This window comes from Melanerpes formicivorus, unplaced genomic scaffold, assembly GCF_026170545.1.
Source record: "Melanerpes formicivorus ecotype bairdi unplaced genomic scaffold, bMelFor1.0.p_v2 SCAF_1, whole genome shotgun sequence".
NCBI lineage: Eukaryota > Metazoa > Chordata > Aves > Piciformes > Picidae > Melanerpes > Melanerpes formicivorus.
Window position 1 is genome coordinate 34,020,514 of NW_027142353.1, and position 27,887 is coordinate 34,048,400.

The following is a 27,887-nucleotide window of genomic DNA, read 5'->3' on the forward strand; positions in this document are numbered from 1 at the left end:
TTGTCAGCCCTGCAAAAAGGGGAGTAACTACATGGACAGCTTTGTATTGTTCATTGTTTCAGCCTGATTTTTTTTCTCTCTGCAAAGAGAGCAACAAGAGTGGAAAGGGTCCTTTTTACATTGAGTAGGTAGCCAGCATCCAAGCCTTGTTTTTTAGTTAATTACTTTCTACTTTCCTCCCCAACTTTGACTTCTAAATTACTGCCAGCAGGGCATGAAGGGGATTGCAGTTTGTTATTCATGGCACAGTGGCAATGGAGCCCAACTTCTTTTTCTGCATCCACAGATTGCAGATCTTTAAGGGTCACAGTGCTTTAACCACAGGAGGGGCGAGATGCATGTTTTGGTCAGTTGGAGGCTATGGATCATTAGAAAGGGGGGAAAAAAGCCACTTCCCTGCCTGACAATTGATCTGATAGGTTTTTGCTACCTCATCAATTAAGTAAAAGACAGGAGTGGCCTTTACCAAGCATGTATTGCCTTGTTTATGTCAAAATCTCTCAGCCTAGAGCACAAATATTACCTGATTTCCATGGTGTTAAACAACCCAACATCCCAGCTTCCTCATTGTTTTTAAGCCAGCATCACTGTCAAAGAAGACATCTCTGCCTCTCCCCTCTTTCCCATCTGGCAGACAAATTTACTCCCTGATATGAATTTGATTGGGGAACTGAACAGGATTAGTTTTAAATCAGATTAGTTGCTTATCCTTCTTTACCACATGTACATTTGTGCTTATACAAGGGAAAGGCTGGGGCAAGGCAAGCTGCTGGTGTGGGGTGAGCCATAGACACGCAAATACAAGAGGGCCCTGGAAGTAGGAGAAATGACCCTAGCAGTTAACTTGCAGACTGAAGTCTCACAAGGAGCCTGCTTTTAAACATGACACAACCTAGAAAGCTGTTACCTGCAAAGGAGTGTTCTCTATCCTGATTTGTTTACTGGCTACATACCATCTGGTGGCTGTACACTTGTAACAATCAAAATTTCATTCAGTAATGGACCAGGTTATGTGTATCTGGGGAAGCATAACACCAGGCACCAGTACAGACTAGGGGTCATCCTGCTGAAAAACAGCTCCATGGAGAAAGACCTTGGAGTCCTAGTGGACAGCAAGATATTCATGAGGCCACAGCTGGGATACTGTGTCTAGTTTTGGGCTCCCCAATGCAAGACTCTCTCTGCTGGAGAGAGTTCAGTGGAGAGCTATGAGGATGACTGTGGGACTTGAATATCTCTCCTATGAAGAAAGACTGAGAGAGCTGGGGCTGTTTAGTCTGGAGAAAAGAAGGCTGAGAAGGGATCATCTTAATGTCTATAAATATCTGAGTGGTGTGTGTCAAGATGAAGGTTCCAGGCTCTTTTTGTTGGTACCCAGTGGCAGGAAAAGTAACAATGGGTACAAACTAGAATACAGCAGGTTACATGTCAACACAAGGAGACAGTTCTCTACTGTGAGCACTGGTACAGACTGCCTAGAGAGATTGTGGACTCTCCTTCTGTGGAGAATTTCAAAACCCACCTGGCTTCATTCTTGTATCCCCTGACCTAGGTGATCCTCCTTTGCCAGGAGGGTTGCACTCTAATGATCATAGAATCACAGAATTGTCAGGGTTGGAAGGGACCTCAAAGATCATCTAGTTCCAACCCCCCCTGCCATGGGCAGGGGCACCTCACACTACATCAGGTTGCTCAGAGCCACATCCAGCCTGGCCTTCAAAACCTCTAGGGACGAGGCTTCTACCACCTACCTGGACAACCTGTTCCAGTGTCTCACCACCCTCATGGGGAAGAACATCCACACTGAATCTACCCACTTCTAGTTTTGCTCCATTCCCCCTAGTCCTATCACTCCCTGACACCCTAAAAAGTCCCTCCCCAGCTTTCTTGTAGGCCCCTTCAGATACTAGAAGGTCACAAGAGGGTCTCCTCAGAACCTTCTTTTCTCCAAACTCAACAACCCCAACTCCTTCAGTCTGTCCTCATAGGAGAGGAGCTCCAGCCCTCTGATCATCCTCGTGGCCCTTCTCTGGACATATTCCAACACCTCTAGATCTTTCTTCTAGTAGGGGCTCCAGAACTGGACACAGTACTCCATGTGGGGTCTCACTAGAGTGGACTAGAGGGAGAGAATCGCCTCCCTTGACCTGGTGGCCACACTTCTCTTGATGCAGTCCAGAGTACAATTGGCTTTCTCCAGCCCTCTGGTGTTCTTTGTGGCCTCCTGTGGACCCACTCCAGCATGTCCCTCTTATGCTGGGGACACCATAACTGGACACAGTACTCCATATAGGGTAGCAGGAGAGCAGAGGAGCAGAATCACCTCCCTCCTCCTGCTGGTCACACTGCTTTGGATGCAGCCCAGAACACAGCTACCTTTTGTGGTGTCAAGTGACCCTTGCCAGCTCACGTTCAAAATGGAAGATGATGCACTGCTGGGCAAATAATTGTTCCAAACAAGTATGTATATCAAATTTTTGTTCAAAACTGCACATAGATCACCAAGGGACAGAGGGAAGGAGTGCCTGGATAAGTTCACTGGTCACAGTATAATATGACCAGTGAATTTGCAGCAGCAGTGACAGAAGTAAATACAGGCATTGGAGTTAGGGGTTTGAAGGGACCTTGAAAGACCACCCAACCCCCATGCCAGAGCGGGGTCACCTAGAGTAGGTCACTCAGGAATGCACCCAGGTGGATTTTGAATGTCTCCAGAGGAGGAGACTCCACAACCTCTTTGGGCAGCCTGCTCCAGTTCTGTCACTCTCCACCTTACACCCATTGCCCCTTGTCCTATCACTGGACATCACTGAGCAGAGCCTGGCTGCATCCTCCCACACTGCCATTGTAAACATGAATAAAGGTGGTTATAGCCGGGAAGGGGTTGGTCTCTTCTCCCAGGCAACCAGCACCAGAACAAGAGGACACAGTCTCAAGCTACGCCAGGGGAAGTTTAGACTCAAGGTGAGGAGGAAGTTCTTCACCGAGCGAGTCATTCGTCATTGGGATGTGCTGCCCAGGGAGGTGGTGGAGTCACCATCCCTGGATGTGTTCAAGAGGGGATTGGACGTGGCACTTGGTGCCATGGTCTAGTCATGGGGTCTGTGTTGATAGGTTGGACTCAATGATCCTCGAGATCTCTTCCAACCTTAGTTATACTGTGATACTGTGATACTGAGGTCATCCCTCAGGCTCCTCTTCTCCGAGCTAAACAACCCCAGCTCCCTCAGCCTTTCCTCAGAAGGGAGAAGTTACACACCCTGCAGAATCTTTGTGGCTCGGCACTGGATTCTTTCATATCATTGAAGGGGTAGCTTAATTTACTGTTGCAGTGCCCCAGAAGCTCCAGAGAGCTGAAGCAGTAACTTCTGTGTCAGTCACATGCCTCTGAAGAGGACCAAACCAAGGCAATCTGAATTAGTTTATTCAGGAGCTGTCAAAGCAGCCTGTGGTCCTAAACAGCCATAATTATGCTGATTATTTTCCTGCCATAGTGGAGATTGTCCTCCCTTTTTCTCTCTGCTCAGTTTTCTTTTCCAGAAATCCAAGAAGATGCAGAGGTCAGTTTTCTTCATGGTAAATTGCAAACACAGTTTCTATCTTATAAGTGATTTGGGTACCTGTGTTTTGATAACTGGTTGGTACATTAATAGCTAAGCAGTGGTTGCCAAGAACCCAAAATCACTCAGTGTGGACACTTCTCCATGTGTACACTAATATTTGAGGCTGATAGATTGACTTTATTAAGAAGGCCAGGAGCAGAGGAAACAGAGAACTGGAAGTATAAGGCTATTGATGCTTTACCTACTAGAAGGGTAGATGAAGAACCAATTTTGTATGCTCCCCTCAATGTGAATACCATACCAACCTTAATTCCATGAGAAGTGAATCCTCAATATCAGTCCAGGCTGAGGGATGGAGAGCAGCCCTGTGGAGAAAGACTTTGGGTATTGGTTGATGAAAAGCTGGACATGAACTGACAGTGTGCACTCACAGCCCAAAAGCCAACCCTGTCTTGGGCTGCATGCCCAGCAATGTGGGCAGCAGGTGGAGGAAGGAGATTGTGCCCTTCTGGCTGCTCTGCTGAGACTCAACTTGCAGTGCTGGGTGCAGCTCTGGAGTCCACAGTATAGGAGAGACATTGATCTGTTGGAGAAGATCCACAGGAGGCCACAACAATGATGGGATTGCTGGAGCCCCTCTGCTGTGAGGACAGGCTGAGAGAGTTGGGGCTGTTCGGCCTGGAGAAGAGAAGACTCTGGGGAAATTTTCTTCTGGCCTTTCAGTACTTGAAGAAGCCTCTAAGAAATGTGGGGACAGACCTTTTTAGCAGGACCTGATGTGACAGGACAAGGGGCATGGTTTGAAACTGAAAAAGGGGAGATTCAGACTAGATACAAGGAAGAAATTTTTTTACACTGAGGGTGGTGAAACACTGGCCCAGGTTGCCCCAAGACATAGTAGATGTCCCATCCCTGGAAATTTTCCAGGTCAGATTGCATGGGGCTCTGAACAACCTGGTCAGTCCCTGCTCAGTGCATGGCAGGGGCAGACTACAACACCTTTAAAGATGCCTTCCAACCCAAAACATGCTCTGTGTCTAAGAATTTATGGGATTTGCCTAACTGCCTCCACATAGAATCATGGAATGGTCTGGGTTGGAAGGGACTTCCAAAGGTCATCCAGCCCAACCCCTTCTGCAGTCAGATCAACTAGATCAGGTTGCCCAGAGCTCTGTCGAGCCTCACCTTGAATATCTCCAGGGATGGGACTCCAGCCACCTTCCGTGGCAACCCATTCCAGTGTTCCACTACCCTCATAGTAAAGAACTTGTTCCTAACATCCAGTCTAAATCTGCTCTTCTCTAGTTTGAAGCTGTTGCCCCTTGCCTTATCACTGCAGGCCTTTGTAAACAATCTCTTCCCATCCTTCTTGTAGGCTCCTTCAGGTACTGGAAGGTCATTATTAAGTCTCTCTGAAGCCTTCTCTTCTCCAGGCTGAACACCCCCAGCTCCCTCAGCCTCTCCTCATAGCAGATGTGCTCCAACCCTCTGATCATTTTCATGGCCTTCATCTGGACCCACTCCCATCAAGTCCATGTCCTTCCAAGTACTGAGGGCTCTAGACCTGGACACAGTACTCCAGGTGAGGTCTCACCAGAATGGAGCCAAGTGACAGAATCACCTCTGTGGCATTGCTGCTTTTGGTGCAGCCCAAGATGTGATCGGCCTTCTGGGCTGCAAGCTCACACTGCTCATGTCCAGCTTCCTGTCCATCAGCACCCCTGGGCTTTTTTCACAGGGCTGCTTTCTGTCACCTCATCCCCTGGTCTGCACTAATAGTGACGACTGTTCTGGCCCAGGTGCAGAACCCTGCACTTCCTCTTTTGAACATCATCATCAGTGCTGACAGACACTGAGCTCTGGAATGCTTACTTCTCATTTGTGAATTATAAGGATGTGTTTCCTATTTAGCCTTCTTGTCAGGTTATCTACTGTGACTCAGTAAGACTTTGGAGGGTCCTCATTGCAGAGATCCAGGCTTCAAAGCTGAAATGCATGCAGGTTTATTTGCATCTTGAAAAAGAGGCAACCAGTCAAGTGATAACAAAAGATGATGAGATTCTGCTGCTTCCTTTTGTTTCAGTTGTAGTGCAAAGGGTGTTCTTTGGCTTACAATTTAAAGGCACAAAACTTGCTTGGGTTTTCATCTGTCACTTAAGTGATGTGTTAGTTAAAGAAGGAGAACAAAGGGGAGCTAAAAGAGCTGAAAAATCTGTGAGTCAGCTTGAATAAGGTAGATTTGATTTCCTACTAGATCCTTCTTGGGGTGGGTGGATAATGCCTCACAAATTTTTTGCATGGTGAAGATAGTAAATCCATGGGTGGCAAAGGAGGAAAGGTAAGCACTGATCCCTGAAGTATAAACTGAAGTTGTGTAGCTTGGTTTATAGACCTCTAGTAAGAAACAGCTGGAGCAAAACGTGCAGCTCCAGTCTGCATGTCACAGCAACACCTCCACGAAGCTTCCCTCCAGTGTGAAGGGGAGAACTGCAGCATGCAGAGCAGAACAGTTTGTTGTTCCAGGCTTTCACAGGCTTTTAAACACCAATGGGTTTTACTGCTAACAACCTGTTTGTGTGGGGGAGCAGAAAGGGCAAGAAATTGAAGTGTCAGCTGTGGGCAGATTTTTCTTCAGTCACTGCTGGGGTTTGGGGTTTTGTTTTGTTTTTTCTTTTCCCCTTTCTCCTTCCTCCTTCCATTAAGGCTGTCCACTTCTGCAAGCCATTAAGCAACACACTAGGAGAAACCAAGTCAGAGGCTCTACAAAGAAAGCTTTTCTTTGCTTTTCCTCTTTACTGCTTTTAGCAGCTGCTGAAAAAAAATGGCATTTTTAGCCTGTGTTTTACCTGGGCCTTGGACTGCCTATAAGCATATTAAAAGCTATGTGTCTTAGCTGTGTTTCTCTAGGCATAGTATAAAAAAAATAACACCTTTCTTAGAAAAGCTTAGCTTTTCTAGACTTAGTCTAACACTGCTTACCACCTCCAACAAAGAACCTGATGAGTTGGACTTGCTCAGCCTGGAGAAGAGAAGGCTCTGAGGAGACCTTATTGCAGCATTTGAGTGCTTTAAGGGGGCCTGTAAGAAAGCTGGAGAAGGACGTTTTTCACAAGGGTATGTAGCAATAGGACATGGGGTAATGGCTTACAGACTGGAGGAGGGTAGATTCAGATTAGATGTTAGGAAGAACTTCTTCACTGTGAGGGTGGTGAGGCACTGGAACAAGTTGTCCAGAGAGGTTGTAGGTGCCCCATCCCTGGAAGTGTTCAAAACCAGGCTGGATGAAGCTTTGAGCAACCTGATCTAGTGGATGTTGGCCCTGCCCATGGCAGGGGGCTTGTAATTAGATGGTCTTTAAGGTATCTTCCAGTCCAATCCATTCTATGATAAAGCATGAAGGTCATCAAACCCTGATGAGGGTGACATTTCTCTTCCTGGCTAGACTTTTATCATGTACCTGCTGTAGAAGAGCATTTTAGCAATGGAAATTGTAGGAAGGAGGAAATCAGCAAAGTAAAGGCATCAAACTATGATTTGGGTCCCAGAGGAGCATTTCTGTGATTTTTTCCCCCCTGCCATCCCCCTGTTAGAAAAAAAGAGTGGATTTGATTAGGAAAATGAAACAGGCTGCTTTAAATGAGGCTGATGATGTAAGATGGCATTTAACTTTGAAATGTAATCTGTGTTTGTTAAATGGTGAGGTCTTTTTAGGCAACATGTCAGTGATGAAGAACTCTACCAACATGCCTCACCTAGCACAGCTGAGCAGTCCCTTTTTTACCTTTAGCTTTGGACTGATACAAGCACTTCGATGCTCAAGCTATGGCTCGGGGGTTTTGTTTGGGTTTCTTTCCCAATTTATGTCATAGAATGGTTTGGGTTGGAAGGGACCTCTAAAGGTCACAGAATGTTAGAGGTTGGAAAGAACCTCTGGAGATTTTCAAGTCCAACCCCTCTGCCAGAGCAGAACCATAGAATATAGCTCAGGTCACACAGGGATGCATCCAGACAGGTCTTGAAAGTCTCCACAGAAGAAAATTCCACAGCCTCTCTGGGGAGCCTGTTCCAGTGCTCTGTGGCCATTACAGTAGAGAAGTTCTTCCTCACGTTGAGGTGGAACTTCCTGTTGCCCCTTGTCCTATCCCAGGGCACAAGTGAGAAGATCCTGTCCCCTTCCTTCCTGACACCCAGCCCTCAGATATTTAGTATAGAATAGAATAAACCAAGTTGGAAGAGACCTTCAAGATCATCACGTCCAACCTATCATCCAACACCACCTAATCAACTAAACCACGCAACCAAGCACCCCATCAAGTCTCCTCCTGAACACCTCCAGTGACGGCGACTCCACCACCTCCCCAGGCAGCCCATTCCAATGGGCAATCACTCTCTCTGTGTAAAACTTCCTCCTGACCTCCAGCCTAAACCTCCCCTGGCGCAGCCTGAGACTGTGTCCTCTTGTTCTGGTACTGGGTGCCTGGGAGAAGAGACCAACCTCTGCCTGTCTACAACCTCCCTTCAGGTATAGAGAGCAATGAAGTCTCTCCTGAGCCTCCCCTTCTCCAGACTTAGCAACCCCAGCTCCCTCAGTCTCTCCTCATAGGGCTTATGTTCTAAACCCCTCACCAACTTTGTTGCCCTTCTCTGGACTCGTTCCAGCAAGTCAACCTCCTTCCTAAACTGAGGGGCCCAGAACTGGACACAGGACTCAAGGTGTACAGGGGCAGAATGACCTCCCTGCTCCTGCTGGCCATGCTGTTCCTGATGCAGGCCAGGATGCCATTGGCCCTCTCACTCATCTCTTCTTCAGACAAAAAAGCCCCAGGTCTCTCTGTCAACCTTTCCTTATAAAGCAATGCTTCAGTCCCTTAATCATCCTTGTAGCCTTCTGTTGGACTCTCTGAACAAATAGGGATAAGGAAGCCACAATTAAATATATAGTATTGCATCCAATTACATTACTTATCTTGCCATTACAACCACCAACAATTTGAACATGAAGCTAACTCAAACATCAGTCAGGTTTAGGCAATGAGGCTGGTGGGAAGTCTGGAGCACAGCCTTATTAGGAGAGTCTGAGGGAGCTGGGGTTGCTTAGCCTGGAGAAGAGGAGGCTCAGGGGAGACCTCCTTGCTCTCTACAACTACCTGAAGGGAGATTGTAGTCAGGTGGGGGTTGGTCTCTTCTCCCAGTCAACCTGTGACAAAACAAGAGGACACAGTCTCAAGCTGCACCAGGGGAGGTTTAGGCTGGATGTTAGGAAGAAAATTCTTCCCAGAAAGAGTAATTTGCCATTGGAATGTGCTGCTCAGGGAGGTGGTGGAGTCAGCATCCCTAGAGGTGTTCAAGAGAGGATTGGATGTGGCACTTGAAGCCATGGTATAGTTAGTCATGAGGTGTTGGGTGACAGGTTGGACTTGATGATCTCTCGAGTCTTTTCCAACCGTGTTGATTCTATGATTCTATGAAGTAGGTAAGATGATCTAGTCCAATCCCCACTGCAGTAAGCAGGTACATCCTCAACTACATCAGCTGGCCCAGAGCCTTTTCAAGTCTCAACTACCTCCCTGGGCAACCTGTTGCAGTGTTCCACTACCCTCATGGTAAAGAACTGTATCCCAGCAAGAGGACTGGAATTATCTAACAGCTTTGTATAAAGTACAGACCAGAACCAATTAGCTTTAAAAATAGTTTTGCTTTGTTTAGCTCTAGAGAGCAGAACACAGTAGTAGCACTTCAGTTACTGGAGATACTTGATCTCACTCAATGCAAATAAAGAGCTGCTGTGCTGAATGACTTTGCATAGTCAATATTGAAGCTTGCTTTTTACCTGTTGTCCAGCATAAAGGCTTTGTTGTCTGCCTTGTTCTCTCTCTATGCACTGATAACACAGTGTGCTGCTCACCTCACCCCTAAAGCTAAAAGGAGCTTGGAAATTTGCCTTTATGGACTTTGGAAAGGGAAGGCTGACTTTGTATTACTGCAGCAGCCTGTTCGGTGTCAGATGACTGAACACATGCATCCACTGGGAGGAATAACACCTTGTACCAGTTCACATTAGGGCCTTGACCTGCTGGAAAGCAGCTCCATGAAGAAAGAAGGACCGTGGAGTCCTGATGGGCAGTAAGTTATCCATGGGACAACAATGTGCCATAGAGGCATCCTGGGTTGCAGTAGGACCAATGTGTCCAGCAGGTCGAGGGAGGTTCTTCTTCTCTTTTGCTCTGCCCTGGTGACACCACATCTGGAGCATTGTGTCCATTTCTGGGCTGCCAGAACTACTGTAAAGAGTCCAACAGAAGGTCACAAAGATCATGAGGGGACTGTAGCATCTCTGTTTATCATAGTATCATATTAGTAGTATCATAGTAGTAGTATCATAATAGTATCATAGTGTCAGTCAGGGTTGGAAGGGACCACAAGGATCATCTAGTTCCAACCCCCCTGCCGTGGGCAGGGACACCCCACACTAGGTCAGCCTGGCCAGAGCCTCATCCAGCCTGGGCTTAAACACCTCCAGGGACAGGGCCTCGACCACCTTCCTGGACAACCCATTCCAAGGCTTCACCACTCTCATGGGGAAGAACTTCCTCCTGAATCCAGCCTGAATCTCCCCACCTCCAGCTTCATTCCATTCCCCCTAGTCCTATCAGTACCTGAGAGCCTGAGAAGTCTCTCCCCAGCCTTCTTGTAGGCCCCCTTCAGATACTGGAAGGCCACAATTAGGTCACCTCGGAGCCTTCTCTTCTGCAGACTGAACAGCCCCAACTCCTTCAGTCTGTCCTCATAGGAGAGGTGCTCCAGCCCTCTGATCATCCTTGTGGCCCTTCTCTGGACACCTTCCAGCACCTTCATATCCCTCTTGTAACAGGGGCTCCAGAACTGGAGGCAGTACTCCAGGTGGGGTCTCACCAGAGCTGAGTAGAGGGGGAGAATCACCTCCCTTGATCTGCTGGCCACACTTCTCCTGATGCAGCCCAAGATCTGATTGGCTTTGCGGGCTGCAAGTGCACACTGAGAGCTCATGTTGAGCTTCTCCTCCACCAGCACCCCCAAGTCTCTCTCCTCAGGGCTGCTTTCCAGCCAGTCCCTGCCCAGCCTGGATTTGTGCCTGGGATTGCCTCAACCCAGATGCAGGACCCTGCACTTGCTCTTATTGAACTTCATGAGGTTGGCTTGTGCCCACCTCTCCAGCCTGTCCAGGTCCCTCTGGATGGCCTCCCTTCCCTCCAGCATGTCTGCTGCACCATACAGCTTGGTGTCATCAGCAAACTTGCTGAGGGTGCACTCAATGCCACTGTCCATGTCCCCCACAAAGATGTTGAACAAGACAGGTCCCAGGACTGATCCCTGAGGGACTCTGCTTATCACTGCAGTGTCCTATGACAGTTCTATGATTCTAAGGCACAACTGCTTAGAAGAAACTGCGGTTTTGGCAGCAGGAGACCAGCGTTAAGAACAAAAAGCATGGAGAGTAATTTAGTGTTACCAGTGTCTGAACACCTTCCCCTGCTGCAGTGGCTTCTGCATCACTTTCCAGGCATGACTGACCACATTCCTTTTCCTCTTTAGTCTTGGAGATGGTGTTATGTGAATTGTAAGGTGGTGAATGAAAAAAGATCATGAGGCAGAAAATAAATGATTGCTTTGACTTTTCCTCTAAGTCAGGCGATTACATTCAAATTCATCAAGCCTACAGTGAGCCAGATTTTGCTCCTGGATCTTTTCAGAGCATGCTGCCTTCCTGCTGTGTAATTAGATTGAATCCCAACAGTCTGTAGTAGTTGGGTTTAACATGCTTCCTGGAAAGTTTCTTCCAGCCTGGTGCTGAGTCTGTTCAGGTGTTTGCTTTCAGGAAAAAAGATATTAATCAAATATCAGTGAGAGAAGGTTTAGGTGATGCTTATGCAATGCTAGACTGAAATGCACAGAAACGCAGGGGATAGGAATCAGCTCCATTCTGATTTCTGGCTGGTTTCTGAGTGCCATCTAGCGTTCACTTCCTCACTCAGAAAAGGAAAGCAGACCTTTCACACAGCTGACTTCTGTGAAGTCAAAAAGCAGCTCTGCAGAGAAGGACCTGGGAGTCCTGCTGGAAAACAAGTTCATTGTGAGCCAGCAATGTGCTTTTGTGGCCAAGAAGGCAAATGATATTCTGGGGTGCATTAAGAAGAGCATGGTCAGCAGGCTGAGGGAAGTTCTCTCCCTCCACTCTGCCCTAGTGATGTCACACTAGGAGTATTGTGCCCAGCTATAGGCTTCCCAGTTCAAGAGAGACAAGGAACTACTGGAGAGAGTCCAGCAGAAGCCATGAGGATGCTGAGGGGACTGGAGCATGTCTGTAAGGAGGAAAGGCTGAGACACCTGGGGCTGTTTAGCCTGAACAAGACTGAGAGAGGGTCTTCTCAGTGCTTATCTAAAGATGGGGGTCAAGAGGGTAGGGCCAGAATTTCAGTGGTCTCCAGCACCAGGACAAGGGGCAATGGGCGCAAAGTGGAACACTGAAAGTTTCCCCTAAACATAAGGAAAAACTTCTTTCCTGTGAGAGTGCCAGAGCCCTGGACCAGGCTGCCCAGAGATATTGTGGAATCTCCTTCTCTGGAGAATTTCAGATCCCACCTGGACATCATCCTGGGCAATGCACTCTAGGTGATCCTGCTTTAGCAGAGGGGCTGGACTAGATGATCTCCAGAGGTCCCTTACACACACCCACACCCCACCCCATACCACCACCCTATTCTGTGGTAATTCCCTAAAGGACATGGTTTATAATCATACTTTTATTTCAAACTTCAAACAGAAGACTTCCTGGAGAGGAAGTTAGAGGGGATACTACTTGTCTGATACTTAGGAAGTAAAAACCCACAGAGGCTTCAATGTTTTTTCACTCCTGTACTGTTATACAATCTCTTGTATCTAACTGCTGAATTTTATCTCTGTTTCTATTTCCAGATCATGTATGGGACACTAGTTTCCATTATAGTTCTGCGATCTGTTTATATAGTATTATGGTAAGTAACAGGTAACTCAGCATTGTAAGATGCAACTTGGTGTTTGTGTCCTCCTGAGGTGAGCTTCAATGTGAGAAACTGGCAGTGGTGAAGCTTCTTTACTTAGGTGCATGATTATAGTTTGTGTGCTGTTCTCCTCACGTCCTGCACCTAGGCCAGAGCAATACTAGATATCAGTAAGGGATGGGTGATGATGAAATTGAGAGCAACCATGCAGAAAAGGACTAGGGGGTGATGATGGAAGAGAAGCTGGACAGGGGGCAGCAGTGGGCACTTGGCAGCCCAGAAGGCATCCTGAGCTGCATTAAAAGCAGCATGGCCAGCAGATGGAGAGAGGTGATTCTGCCGCTTTGCTCTGGTGAGACCTTACCTGCAGTGCTGTGTCTGCCTCTGGAGCCCTCCACACAGGAAGGACATGGGCCTGATGGAGCAGGTCCAGAGGAGGGGCGCAAAAATGATCAGGGGATTGGAGCACCTCTGCTACAAGGCCAGGCTGAGGGAGCTGAGGGTGTGCAGCTTGGAGAAGAGAAGGCTCCAGGGAGACCTAACAGCAGTCTGCCAGTACCTGAAGAGGACTGCAAGAAGGCTGCAGAGGAACTGTTTACAAAGGCCTGCAGTGATTGGATAGGGCCAATGGCTTCAAACTAGAGAAGAGAAGATTTAGATTGGATTTTAGTAACAAGTTCTTTGCTGTGAGGGTGGTGGAACACTGGAACAGGTTGCCCAGGGAGGTGGTTGGGGCCCCATCCCTGGAGATGTTCAAGGTGAGCCTCAACAGGGCTCTGGGCAAACAGTTGAGAATGTCCCTGCTGAGTGCAGAGGGGGTTGGAGTGGATGAGCTTTGGAGGTCCCTTCCAACCCAGACCCTTCTATGATTCTGTGATCACCTTCCAATTGCAATTCCAGTTAATTTGGTTTGACTTCTCCCAATTAATCCCCACAGCCCATGAGGGAATGTTAAGCAAGAAGAGCTTCAAACTAATAGTGTCTTGTTTGCAGCTTTAGAAACAACCATCAGTTTAAAGACACTTTACAAACCCACAAACATGGAGACATTAATGCTAACCTAGAGAACTTAAGTGATGTTATCTTGATTCACCTCCAAGGGAAACTAAGTTGAATCAAGTTCAGATCATTTAATTTTTTTCTTCTACCAGGACTGAGCACAGTTCTAGGTACTTAGATTAAAATTTCTTTCTGTCTGTCTAAACAAACCTTTGGGCCTTTTCTCTTTCCAGTCCTGCAAATTGCACACACTTCTGCATTCTCATTATTTCTGAAGCATTTTCACAGAATCACAGAATGTATCTCATTGGAAGAGACCTCGAAGATATCCAGTCCAGCCCTTGGCCTAGCAGTGAAGGGTCAACACTAAACTGTGTCCCTAAGTGCCAGGTCCACACATTTCTTAAACACCTCCAGGGATGGTGACTCCACCACTGCCCTGGGCAGCCTGTTCCAATGTTTGAGAACCCTTTCAGTGAAGGAATATTTCTTAATATCCAGCCTGAACCTTCCCTGGTGCAGCTTGAAACCATTTCCTTTAGTCCTGTCACTTGACACCAAAGAGAAGAGGCTGCCTCCTCCTTGCTCCAACCTCCCTTCAGGTAGTTGTAGAGAGCCTGCTCTTCTCCAGACTAAACATCTCCAGCTCCCTTAGCCCTTCCTCATAGGCCAGGCACTCCAGGCCCTTCTGCAGCCTTATTGCCCTCCTCTGTACACCCTCCAGCACCTCAATGTCCTTCCTGGGGTGAGGGACCCAGAACTGAACACAGTACTCGAGGTGTGGTCTCACCAGTGGTGAGTAAAGGAGGATGATCCCCTCCCTGTTCCTGCTGGCCACAGTGCTTCTAATACAAGCTCAGGATGCCATTGGCTTTCTTGGCCACCTGGGCACACTGCTAATTCATGTTCAGTCAAATGTCAGCCAATACCCACAGGTCCCTCTCCAAGTTGCAGCTTTCCAAACACACATCCCCCACAAGTCTACCTGATCCTCTGTCACTGTTGGTACTGCTGGTATTATCCCTCCTAGGGTGTCATTCATTGTTTGCCTCCAGCAAAGTCTGTCTCTGGAGTTCCACCTACTCTTTTGATTCAGTTCTAGGGACCTGAAGTGTATTTTCTTAATTAACTACCTTATTTCATTGCAACCTGGCCCTACAAAGACTTGCTTCTCCTCTTGGTTATAGTGTGCAAACTTGTTAGGAAGTTGGGATAGGGAGACAAGTAGATTTAAACTACTTGTAAATTTTTACTGAACTACTCCTAATTTCAAATTAGTTTTACTAGGGAGGCTGTGCCAACCTGAAGGTACCTTTTCTTTTCTCTAGAAGTCACTTTTGCATCTAGTTAAAGATGTCCCTTCTCATTGCAGGGAGAATAGCCTAGGTAACCTTGAAAGGTCCCTTCCAGCCCAAACCATTCTGAGAACCTGATCTAGTTAAAGATGTCCCTGCTGACTGCAGGAGGTTGGACTAGATGACCTTGAAAGGTCAATTCCAAGCCAAACCATTCTATGATTTACTTCCTTTGCGCTGCTCAAACATTTTCCTGTCTTTCCACTGACAGTGCCAGCACTTATCCATGCTGATTTTATTTCTTCCTGCCTTAACACACCTATTACCTTCCTATCACTCACATTTCTTAGTGCAGAAGTTGAAGTTTAGGGTAAAAATCTCAAAGAACAACCTTCCAGGCTGCTGCTTCCTCCTCTCCTCATCATGTATTGCTGTTCCTGCCTGTTTCCCACACACTTTTCATCTCTTTCTTGCATCTGCTTCCTTCCCAAGATTACAACTTGGCAAACATTCTCTCTTCACAAAGCATGTTCCCCATTAAAAAGGGATGCCAGCCTCTCTCTCATTCTTTCACAAAACACCACCATTTATTCCCTGAACAATCCTGGCTATAATTACTTAATTACCAGCATGTATAACATGCCATTTAGTGCTCTTTCATGTCCTGGGCTTGCTGATGTCTATTCCCGAGTCAGGAATATCAGTGTAGTCTCTGCCGTGTGCCTCATGGTTCTCAATCACAGGATGTCAGGGGTTGGAAGGGACCTCTGGAGATCATCAAGTCCAACCCCTCTGCCAGAGCAGGACCATAGAATCCAGCACAGGTCACACAGGAATGCATCCAGATGGGTCTTGAAAGTCTCCAGAGAGGGAGACTCCACAGCCTTTCTGGGGAACCTGTTCCAGTGGTCTGTGACCCTTACAGTAGAGAAGTTCTTCCTCATGTTGAGGTGGAACCTCCTGTGCTGTAGTTCATATCTATTATCCCTTATCCTATCACAGGGTGCAACTGAGCAGAGCCTGTCCCCTCTCTCTTGACCCCCAGCCCTCAGATATTTATAAACATTTATTAAATTCCTCTCAGTCTTCTCTCCAGCCTAAACAGCTTCAGGGCTCTCAGCCTCTCCTCATCAGGCAGTGCTTCAGTCCCTTAATCATCCTGGTAGCCCTCCCTTGGATGTGGCACTTGAAGCCATGGTTTAGTTTTCCGGAGGTATTAGGTAATGAGTTGGGCTTGATGATCTCTGAGGTCTTTTCCAACCTGGTTGATTCTGTGGCTCTGTTGCCCCACTTGCTGCCTTAGGAGAGAGCAGCATTTAGGAGAGCAACAGAAATGGAAAAGCTGATCATTTATAAGACCAGTCTTGGAGCATGTGAATTCAGGAGAGAGAGGAGGAGGTGTAGTAGAGCATTTAAACAGATGAGATTTGAAGCTGATATTTTCCCCTTTGGAAAACAAAAACAACAACAACAACAAAAATAATTTGTATGTAATGGTATTGATGGAGGTTACTAGCTGCCTTTAAAGCTTCTAGAACTCAACTATCTTCTTTTCTTCTCTCTAGGGTATACCCGTGGCTTAGAGGTCTAGGCTATACATCTTTAACTGTATTTTTAATGGGATTTTTTCTCTGGAATGTGGACAACATCTTCTGTGATAAATTGAGGTGAGTTCTTTCACTTTGAGGGGAGTTCTTTCACTTTGTTGTTTCACTTTGAGGTGAGCTCTTGAAGGTGAGCTCTTTCACATTGAGGAGAGTTTTTCACTTTGCTCTTTCAGTTTGAGGCGAGCTCTTTCACTTTGAATGAGCTCTTTGACTTTGAGGTGAGTTCTTTCACTTTGTCCACAGAGCTCTTAAAAGTCTTTTAGCACAAAGCTTTGGTTTTTCTCTGGTGTGTATTCAAGTCCATCTTCTGCTTTCTATGGTGTGCTGCCTACAAAAAACTTTCATGAGGGTGTTATCCAGTTTGCTTATGACTAAATTCACCACTCAGCCATTTCTTTAATGTCCTTGTTTTTGCATCCTTGAATAGATTTATTTGGAAAAATAGATGGTATTTCTCTTAAACTTCAGTTTAAATGGAGAGAAAGTAATGTCACTGAAGTAATTTTTGAGCATCTGTGGCTTGCTAAAGCTTGCTATTCACACTTGATTTCATCTGAATGGAGTTTTCATCCTGCCTGGGTTTTTTTTTCTTCATTTGGTTTCTGCTTTTGCCATTTCCAAGGAAAATATCAACAGCAATAGTTCTGCAGGTTAAAGAAATATCTGTTGCAATATATCTGTCAGCAGTAAACAACAGCTGCTGGAACAGTAACTCTGTGAGGCAGTACACCATGATTGGCTGTCATCATTAGCCTCAAGTCTTCTGGCTTAGCACTTGTAGAGGAGGCCAAGAAGGGCTTTTTCTCTGTTTAATATATTGCCAAATGGGGTAAAAAAAGGCTTCTAGATAAAGCTTGTAGGAACCCACCCTCTGACAGCCCAGAAGGACTATTGTGTCCTGGGCTGCATCAGAGACATTGTGGCCAGCTATTTGAGGGAGGAAATTCCACCCCTCTACTCTGCTCTGCTGGGACCCCACCTGCACTGCTGGGTCCAGCTCTGGAGTCCTCAGCACAGGAGAGACATGGGCCTGTTGAAAAGGGCCAGAGGAGGCCACAACCATGATGCAAGGTCTGGAACCTCACTTCTGTGAGGACAAGCTGAGAGAGCTGGCGTGTTCAGCATGGAGAAGGTCTGGAGAGACCTTTCTATGGCTTTTCAGTACCTAAAAGGGGTCTATAAGGAAGATGAGGACAACCTTTTTAGCAGGGTCTGTTGTGAGAGGACAAGAAGTAATGAAGTTAAATTAAAAGAGGGGAGATTTAGACCAGATATAAGGAAGACATATTTTACACTTAAGGTAGTGAGACACCGGCCCAGGTTGCCCAGAGAGGCAGTAGATGCCCAGTCCCTGAAAACACTCCAGGTCAGGTTGTTTGGGGCTCTAAACAACCTGCTCTAGTTGCAGATCCTATTACAGGAAGGATCTGGACATGCTGGAGCATGTCCAGAGAAAGGCCACAAGGGTGAGCAGAGGGCTGGAGCTCCTCTCCTATCAGGACAGACTGAGGGAGTTGGGGCTGTTCAGTCTGGAGAGGAGAAAGCTCTGAGGAGACCTTATTGTAGCCTTCCAGTATCTGAAGGGGCCTACAAGAAAGCTGGGGAGGGACTTTTTAGGGTGTCAGGGAGTGATAGGACTGAGGGGAATGGAGCAAAACCAGAAATTAGTAGCTTCAGATTGGATGTTTGGAAGTTCTTCCCCATGAGGGTGGTGAGACACTGGAACAGGCTGCCCGGGGAGGAGATCATCCCTGGCTGTTTTTAAGGCCAGATTGGATGCTACTCTGAGCAACCTGATCTGATGTGAGGTGTCCCTGCCCACAGCAGGGGGTTTGGAACTAGATGATCCTTGAGGTCCCTTCCAACCCTAGCAATTCTATGATTCTATGTCCCTGCTGACTGCAGTGGAGTTGGATCTGATGACCTTGAAAGGTTCTTTTCAACCCAAACCTTCTGTGGTTATGGTTGCATATCCTGTCTGTGATGAAAGACCAGCAGTCCAACAGGTTGTTCTTTTAATGCGTGTCCCTTTGGAACTGCACAGCTGCACTGTGGCTCCCTTTTTTGGCTTGGTTGTGTTCCACCACAATTTGAAAATGGGAAGGTTGATGCCAACATCCAGAAAATCCATTCTTGAGTAATATACTGTTAAGCTGCTGAATCTGTGGTGTCCCAGTAGGTTGCTTTGTCAGGGCCAGACCACAGTGTTCTGTAGAGAAGTCTAGTTGTTTCCATCTGCCTCTTTTGGCTCAGGAGTTCCTGCTCTGGGTTGGGCCAACTGAACATTAACTCCAACAGAGTTTGGTTGAAACTTTTCTTAAGAAATATCACAGAATGTTAGGAGTTGGAAAGGACCTCCAGACATCATAGGGTACAAACCCCCTGCCAAAGCAGGACCACCTAGGGCAGGGGACACAGGAATGCATCTAGATGGGTTTTGAAAGTCTCCAGAGAAAGAGACTCCACAACCTCTCTGGGCAGCATTTTCCAGTGCTCCATCACCCTCACTGTAAAGAAGTTTCTCCTCATGTTGAGGTGGAACTTGCTGTGTTCTAGCTTGTATCTGTTATTCCTTGTCCTATTACTGGGTGCCACTGAAAAGAGCCTGGTCCCTTCCTACTGACACCCCACCCTTCAGATATTGATAGACATTAATAGGATCCCCTCTCAGCCTTCTCTTCTCCAGATTAAACAGTCCCAGTTCTCATAGTCCTTCTTCACAGGAGAGATGTTCAAGTCCCTTCATTTTCCTCCTAGCTCTGGCTAGGTGTATTGAGTATAAAATATGGTGCCTCACCTCTAGAAGTGGTTGATACAGATGGGACAGAGAATTTTTGTGCCAACACAGGTGGGTGGTTATAGAGTGACTTTGAAAACTACTGCCATCAGGGGTTGATTTTTGCAGCTGCATCACTTCACTGGCGAGATCATCACCCCCACAATTCACCAAGCCCGCTGAGCTGCTGTATGGCCGTGGGGCTTTTGAACTTGATCCTAGACTCCCAGCTTACACCAGCTGCTGAAGCACATTTTTTCCATCCTCATTTTGTAAAGGGAGAAAAAACAACACAACAACAAAAGCCAATCAGTTATTTCCTGTAATGCTTGTTTGGTTATGATGCTGGAAAAAAAAAGATACCCATGTTTAGTAGCTTTGATCAGATGTCTGCAGAGCCTTGAATTTCCCCAGGTGGCATTTTTACCCAAACCTTTGGGGAAAACATATTCCAGTTCCTTGTAAGCTTTTATTCTCTGAAGATCTAACTTGTGAATCATCCACCTACCTGCTCTTTTGGGTTTTCATGTTCAAAGCTGTTATCTTGCTTCAGCTTTTGGGATTTTGATTTTCAGATTTCATTAAGTCTGAAGCTGATTTAACAAAAACAAACCCAAAGTATCTGTGGCACTCAGCTTTCCTGGTTTGATCCATGCACTTTTTGAACTTGAGCTCTGAGATTTCCTGCCATCCAAAGACTCAGAGGTTGTGCTTGGGTGACAGGCTGTGTACTCCACATTCCCTGTCATTCCCAGGCTGACTGAATCGAAGCTCTGTGTTCATATTTATGCCTCAGCAGCTCTGGCAACCAAGCAGTAGCTGAGGGATTAGCATTTAGTCAAGGGGCTGAACACTGTAACGTCAGGCAGTAAATAAAGTAGCACAGAAGCTGCAGATTTTTCTCCCATAGCACCTGCAATCAGAATTTTCCCCTTTTTGTTTTGACTGAATGTGAAATGAAAGTCAAAAAGAGAAGACAGGCAGATGCAAACTTCTGCTCCACCAGCAACCAAAGCAGGCATTACCTGCAGAAGCCTGGTGAGCAGGAGAAATCAGGGCAGTGTGGTGCCTGCCCTTTCTTTCTCTGTCTCCATCCCTTAGCCTCTTCCCAAATAGCTTGCACTCCATAACTATGCAAAATGCAAGCATCTTAGGGGAGTATTTCACAGAATCACAGTATGATGGAGGTTGGAGAGGACCTCTGAAGATCATCTAGTCCAACCCTCCTGCTAAACCAGGGGCACCCAGAGCAGGTTACACAGGGTCACATCCAAGCAGGTTTGGAATCTCTCCAGAGGAGGAGACTCCACAACCTCTCTGGGCAGCCTGGTCCAGGGTTTTGGTGCCCTCACAGCAAAGAAGTTTTTCCTTATGTTTAGGTGGAATTTGCTGTATTCCAGTTTGTTCTCATTGCCCCTTGTCCTGTCATTGGGCACCTCTGAAAAGAGTCTTGCTCCATTGTCAATTCCTGCCATTTAGATGTTGGTAAGTATTGAGAAGGTCCTTTCTCGGTCTTCTCTTTTCCAGGCTAAACAGCCCCAGGTCTCTCAGCCTTTCCTTCTCACAGAGGAGCCTTTCCTCCTCTTTGTAGCCTGCACTCAACAATCCCCAGTAGTTCCCTGTCTGGAACCCAAGAGGGGACACATTATTCCAGATGTGGCCTCACTAAGGCAAAGCAGAAACTCTCTGCTTTCCTTGCTTCCTCACTAAACAGCCATTTTTGCCTCATGCACAGAGAAAAGCAAGCTGAGCTTCCACAAAGCACAGAATCACACAACATTATGGGTTGGAAGGGACCTCAAAAGATCATCAAGTCCAACCCCCTCTGCCAGAGCAGGATCACCTAGAGCAAATCACACAGGAACATGTCCAGGCAGGTTTTGAATACCTCCATAGATGGAGACCTTACAGCCTCTCTGGGCAGCTTCACAGTGAAGTTTTTCCTTATGTTCACATGGAACCTCCTGTGCTCCAGCTTGCACCCACTGCCCTTTGTCCTGTCATTGGGCATCTCTGAGAAGAGCCAGGCTGGTGGTGTAAGATTGACAGATGTCAAGTGGTAATGTCTGATGGATCCTGTTTCTCCTCTCAGCTCTTAAACTCAGCATTTCATCTTAAGTTCACAGGAGTTGGAGGAGGAGAGCAGTAGAACTCCTCTGGGACTGTGGGATGCCATAAATATATTCCCTGAAATTGAGTCCAGAAGTGACTGATCACTCAGTATATTGGAAAAGAATAATTGTGTGGTGTTTGTTTCTTACAGAGCACTACGAGAGAAGATGCCTCCTGTCGTGGGGGCTGTGACACAGTTTCACGCATGGTGGCATATTCTCACAGGCCTGGGCTCTTACCTCCACATCCTGCTTAGGTAGGAAATGTTTTCTAAACTGGATGTTATTCACAGAATTGTTTTGGTTGGAGATGACCTCTAAGATCATCGAGTCCAACCATCAACCCAGCAGCACCATGGCCATTAAACCATGTCCTGAACTGCCATGTCCACACATTTCTTGAACACCTCCAGGGACAGTGACTCCACTACCTCCCTGGGCAGCCTGTTCCAATGCCTGACCACACTTTCAGTGAAGGAAGCTTTTCCTCATGTCCAACATAAACACCCCTGCTACAACTTGAGGGCGTTTCCTCTCATCCTGCTGCTTGTGGGCTGGGAGAAAAGGTCAACAACAAACTTATTCCAGCCTCCTTTCCGGTAGTTGCAGAATGAAAAGGTCTCCCCTCAGCCTTGTTTTCTCCAGGTTAAGTAACACTAAATTCCTTCAGCAGCTTTTCACAGGACTTGTGCTCTAGACCCTTCACCAGCTTCATTGCCCTTCTCTGGATACAGGAATGTGTTGTTGTAGTGAGGGGGCCAAAACTGAACCTGCTATTCAAAGTGCAACCTCACCAGTGCTGAGTGCAGGGGGACAATCACTTCCCTGGTCCTGCTGGCCACACTGTTGTTGTTCCGAGCCAAGGTGCTGTTGGCCTGCTGGGCCACATGGGCACACTGATGGCTCATGTTCAGACAGATGTTGACCAGCACCCCCAGGTCCTTTTCCAGTCCCAAGCCTGTAGCCCTGCATGGGGTGGTTGTCACCCAAGAGCAGGACTTGGCACTTGGCCATGTTGAACCGCACGCAATTAGCCTCATCCCATCAACCCAGCTTGCGCAAACCCCTCGGTACATTTTATCTTCAAACAGACCAACACTTCCACCCAGCCCTCAAGCACATCAACACTTCCACCCTATTTGATACCATCTTTAAACCTTCTGAGGGTGCCCTCCATCCCTTCAACAGGATCATTGTGAAAGATACTAAAGAGGACTGACCCCACTGCTGAGCCCTGAGTCACCAACTGGATTTAACTCTATTCACCACCACTCCCTGGGCTCAGCCACCCAGCCATGTAGTCGTTAATCTTCATGTAGTCTTGGTTCTTCAGGAGCATGCAATTGAAAAATGGTCAGCCTCTAGCAGTTAAACCATTTCAGAGTATATTAATCCCAAATGTAAGCCATTAATACCTTTCTGTTCTTGAGCAGCAATCCCAAAGTATTTCAATATGTTTCATTCTAGAAGCATAATTGATCTTTTTTATAGGCACTGTCACTGCTGAACACTAGCAGGCATCATGCTGTAAAGCAGAAGGGTGATGGCTGAAGTCTGTTCCCAGAAGTGCAAGGATGATCTTTTCAGAAAGAGACTTAAACCATAGCCTAAGTTAGTGAGATTGCAGCCAGCTGATTTGTCTCTCGTTCTGCTCTGCACTACCATCTAGTGGAACCAGAAACAAAACCCAGAATTGAAGCTGAATGCTAGAGGATTTCTGCAGGTAGTTCATCGTGTAATGTGTTAATATTTTACCATTTAACTGTAAAAGAATGTCTGTTAGTTCATAGAAGCATAGAATGGTTTTGGTTGGAAAAGGTCTCTAAGATCATCAAGTCCAGCCATCAACCTAACCCCACCATGGCCATTAAACTATATCCCCAAAGTGCTATGTCCACACATTTCTTGAACACCTCCAGGGATGGTGACTCCAGCACCTCCCTGGGCAGCCTGTTCCAATCCCATAGCCAATCTAAACCTCCCCTGACATGGTTTCAGGCCAAACATAGATGTTCAACAGGTACATTCTGTGTAGCTAAGAAAAATTGCTTATACAGCAGTTTTTCAACATCTAACAATGTATTCTTTCTATGGCAGATGTGAAAGCAGCTAGTAAAAGGCAAATGCAAGGACAAGAAGTACCTTTAGAATCATAGAGTTGTTAGGGTTGGAAGGGATCTCAAGGATCATCTAGTTCCAACCCCTCTGCCATGGCCAGGGACATCTCACACTACATCAGGTTGCTCAGAGCCACACCCAGCTTGGCCTTAAGAACTTCCAGGGATGAGGCTTCCACCACCTCCCTGGGCAACCTGCTCCAATGTCTCACCACATTCACTCTGAAGAACGTCTTCCTAACATCCAAGCTGAATCCACCCATTTCTAGTTTTGTTCCATTCCCCCCAGTCCTATCACTCCCTGACACCCTAGAAAGTCCCTCCACAGCTTTCTTGTAGCCCCCTTCAGATACTGGAAGGCCACAATAAGGTCTTCTTGGAGCCTTCTCTTCTCCAGACTGAACAACCTCAACTCCCTCAGTCTCTCCTCATAGCAAAGGAGCTCCAGCCCTCTGATCATCCTTGTGGCCCTTCTCTGGACACGTTCCAGCAACTTCAGATCCTTCCTGTAGTAGGAGCTCCAGTACTGGATTCAGTACTCCAGGTGGTGTATCACCAGAGTAGAGGGGGAGAATCACTTCCCTTGACCTGCTGGCTGTGCTTCTCTTGATGTAGCCCAGGATGTGATTGGCCTTGCACTTAGCCTTATTGAACCCTATGAGATTCTCCTCAGCCCGCTTGTCTAGCCTCTTGATCCCTCTGGATGGCATCCATCCCATCCTTCAGAATTATCAACCACACCATTTAGCTTGGTATCATCAGCAAACTTGCTGAGGGTGCCTCAGTCTCACTGTCTGTATCACTGATGAAGATATTGAACAGCACTGGTCCCAGTACAGACACTTGAGAGACACCACTTGTCACCCATCTCCATCTGGACATGAAGCTAGGAAGGGGGTGCAGATGCAGAATGAAGCTGTGCTGCTTCCCCACAACACCCATAACATCTGCTGTATTTTGTGGTACACTGATTTAATTTCATCCCTCCAAAATGACAGGCTCTGGTCTCTGTTTAGTCTTTTCCATAGCAGAGGGAATATTTACTTCCCTGGCTCACTCTCTCTCCACCCACATGGGTGATAGGGTAGATTAGTTTGCTAATCACACTCTAACACAGAGGGATTTACTGTAGGCAGAATCTAGGCAGAATGGGGAGCTCTGCAATCACAGAAGGAAATCTTCTCTAGCTTGAAAATAAAACTGGGCTTAGTGTATCATTATTCTTTTGTATGCTGTTTTATACATGACATTTTTAGCATGCTTTTCTCCTTCTCCTCAGTTTATACACAAGGACACTGTTCCTGAAGCACAGGCCAAAGGTGAAGGTAAGCAGGCAATATTTTGTGTCCATTCATGCAGGGCAGCATTTGAATATCTTGTGCATTGAGCTTAGAACCATAGAATGGTCTGGGTTGGAAGGGACCTCCAAAGTTCATCTAGTCCAAGCCCCTCTGCAGTCAGCAGGGACATCCTCAACCAGATCAGGCTGCCCAGAGCCCTGTTGAGCCTCACCTTGAATATCCCCAGGGATGGGGCCCCAACCACCTCCCTGGGCAACCTGTTCCAGTGTTCCACTCCCTTCATGGCAGAGGACTAGTTCATAAACAAGCTTGTGTTGGGGCTCACTGATGCCTCCTGATGGATGCTATCTTTGATTTCTACTCACATCCCAAGCAATCACAGAATCACAGAATGTTAGAGTTTGGAAGGGACCTCCAGAGATCATCGAGTCCAACCCCCCTGTCAAAGCAGGATCACCTAGGGCAGTCCATCCAGGCATGCCTCCAGGTGGATTTTGAAAGTCTCCAGAGGAGACTCCACAGCCTCTCTGGACAGCCTGCTCCAGTGCTCTGTCACCCTCACTGTAAAGAAGTTTCTTCTCATATTGAGGTGGAATCATTATATGCTCAAGTTTGTATCCATTGTTCCTTATTACTGTGCACCACCAGAAAGAGCTTGGCCCCCCTCCACTTGACACCCACCCCTCAGAGATTGATAGACATTGATCATATCCCCTCTCAGCCTTCTCTTCTCCAGACTTAACAGCCCCAGGGCTCTCAGTCTCTCTTCACAGGGGAGATGCCCAAGTCCCCTAATCATCCTCCAGGCTCTCCGTTGGACTCTCTTTAGCAATGCAGTTGAAGTGGTGGTTTAACAATGTTTGGTTTCTGTTCCAAGTGCCACAATAGTCCAGGAAATCTTCCCCCTCTTCTTATTTTTTTCTTTCTAACAGTTTGTTTCTGGAATATGGCCTGTTCTCCTTGTGGAGCCACCCAAGAAGCTTTGACCAAGACCCCAGCAGTTGCACCAGGATCGCCTAAGCCTGGCCGAATGAAGTGATTCAACAGTTAACTGTGGCTTCAAGTGTCAAAATTCAAGTCCCTTTTCCTATTAAAGGACTTCTCTGTGCTACTAGGCCAGCTGGCCAGGACAGAGCAAATTGTTGGCACACTAGGGAAATAATGTTTAGTACAGCTTTATTTTAAGTTGTTAAAAGGAAAGATTTAAGACCCATTTGATTTTTCCTGTATATAATGTATAGCTGATGATACTGAGCTAATATTTCGTGCTGGTCACAGAAAACTAACCATTTTGGAAGTGTATTGCAAATCTTTTCTTTTAATTCAGTTGTTCTTTCTGTGGTTTAAAACTCATGGTAGCAACTGAATGGCAAAACCAGGCCGGTGGTGGCCAAGCTGAGCATTCGTGTGGCCGCTAGCGAGCTCAACGCTTAACCTGAGCTACTTTAATCTTGCACTTTTCTACAATTAATGAAGTATGGAATGGTTGATTTGGGGCTTTCTTCTCTTGTGCTTTCCCACAGCCTCTTTTGCAATTTCAGTTGGGATACCTGTGCCATTTGAGTTTGCTTTGTACCAAGCTTTCATTTCCTCTCTAGTCCCAGCTGAGGTACATCACGGAGGATGTTCCAGGGTGTGACCAGCAGAAGACACTTATGACGATGAAGCATTTATACAGAGGTTCTTATTTGAGTGTAGAAACTGAATTCCTAATGTGTGGTTTTTTTTGACCAGTGATCCATCAGGAGACTGCAAAGTGACTGTAAAAAACCCACACAAGAAATACTTTATTTTTTATAGTTATTATTTCCATGCCTCCCTTTTCTATCCCTGCTTTTTACTGCCCTTGTACCTTTCATGCTACAGACTGACAAACACCTGGGATGTGGGCTAGTTCAGCTTTGAATTCATGGCTTTCCCTTGTTTTACAAGTCCTGGTCTGACTTTCAGAAACATCTTCTCATTCAGAAATACTGAAGAAAGAGGAAAGAAGCAGCCGGATGTTGAGGATACCCCAAAACCCAATTGGCAGCGCTTTGCTTGCTCTTAGTCTGTCCATCGCAAGGTCACTCTGTGAAAAGTTGACCACCCTTTTAAAACCAGGCTTTGGGAATTAGTGGGGAGGGTGAAACCCTCTGGTTTCTGCAATTTTGAGCTATCCAGCTGAGGAAAATTAATAAGGAAGCATTAAAAAAAAAAACCATGTTGAACCAACAGAGTTTTTCAAAACATACCTCACATTGGAGGCTGTGATTTTGGCTTCTCACATCTTGGGGTGACAAGAGTCTGGCCTAGGGCCTACCTGCTGCCACTCTATGCAATGTTTGTCTGCTTTTGGTGCTCTGAGGGATTTGTTCTTTTTGCCATGAAGGAAGAGAAAAAAAATGCTCAGACTGATTGAAATCCCATTGATTTAAAACATGCCCACAGCAGCAAGGCAGGGTAATGCAGCTATAAAGCTGTCTCCCAGATCACAAAGTCCTGAGTACTGTACAATCAGTGCTGACTAAAATGGTCTTCTCCCTTCAATGTATTTTTTCTCCCCCTGTTTTCATCCTCTGTCTCCATCAGTAACACCCTGAACAGATGTGAGTCTCCAAATGATGTCATGGCTTTTGTTCTGGGACTGACCCTGGACTCTTGGGATCAAGTAGACCCAAACTCAGGGCTAGCAAAAGATACTTAACCTTGAGTGACTTCCGGGAGAGTCAAGCACATGCTGATAGCAGCTCATTTCAGCCTGTAATCAGCAAATCACTAGAAAACGTTAAATGCCAGTAGGCTCTAGTTCCATGGTCAAGCTCAGCACCTCTGCTGGGAAACCTGAGTGATCCTCAGGCTGGAAGAGGCTGCAATAACTAGCACAGAGGTAGGGAAATGGCATCTTGGATCAAGTGTCTTTTAATTATCCAGAAGGTATTTTTGGTTTTGTCAAGAGCTTTGGAGAACTGTGTTAAAAATGTAGCTAATCAAAAAAAAAAAAAAGGAAGTGCCTGCCTGTTGACCTCCAGGCTCCCTCCACACTGGGGCCCTTTTTTTTTTCCTCTTTTTTTCTTGCTCAGTGTTTATTTCATTCATAAATTATGGAGAGATTCCTCTAA

At 46.5% G+C, this 27,887-nt stretch overlaps 1 protein-coding gene across 1 annotated transcript in view; it reads left to right on the plus strand.

Moving 5' to 3' along the window:
- The window catches only part of ACER3 (alkaline ceramidase 3), a 90,020-nt gene extending 63,341 nt beyond the window's left edge, over positions 1 to 26,679 (plus strand). Inside the window, exons 7-11 of the mRNA XM_068139583.1 lie at positions 12,516 to 12,574; positions 16,440 to 16,541; positions 21,521 to 21,625; positions 24,765 to 24,810; positions 25,719 to 26,679. Of these exons, the coding sequence (XP_067995684.1) occupies positions 12,516 to 12,574; positions 16,440 to 16,541; positions 21,521 to 21,625; positions 24,765 to 24,810; positions 25,719 to 25,772 (366 nt within the window). The 3' untranslated portion in view covers positions 25,773 to 26,679. The remainder of the gene's footprint in view (positions 1 to 12,515; positions 12,575 to 16,439; positions 16,542 to 21,520; positions 21,626 to 24,764; positions 24,811 to 25,718) is intronic.
- The last annotated feature ends 1,208 nt before the right edge of the window (positions 26,680 to 27,887 follow it).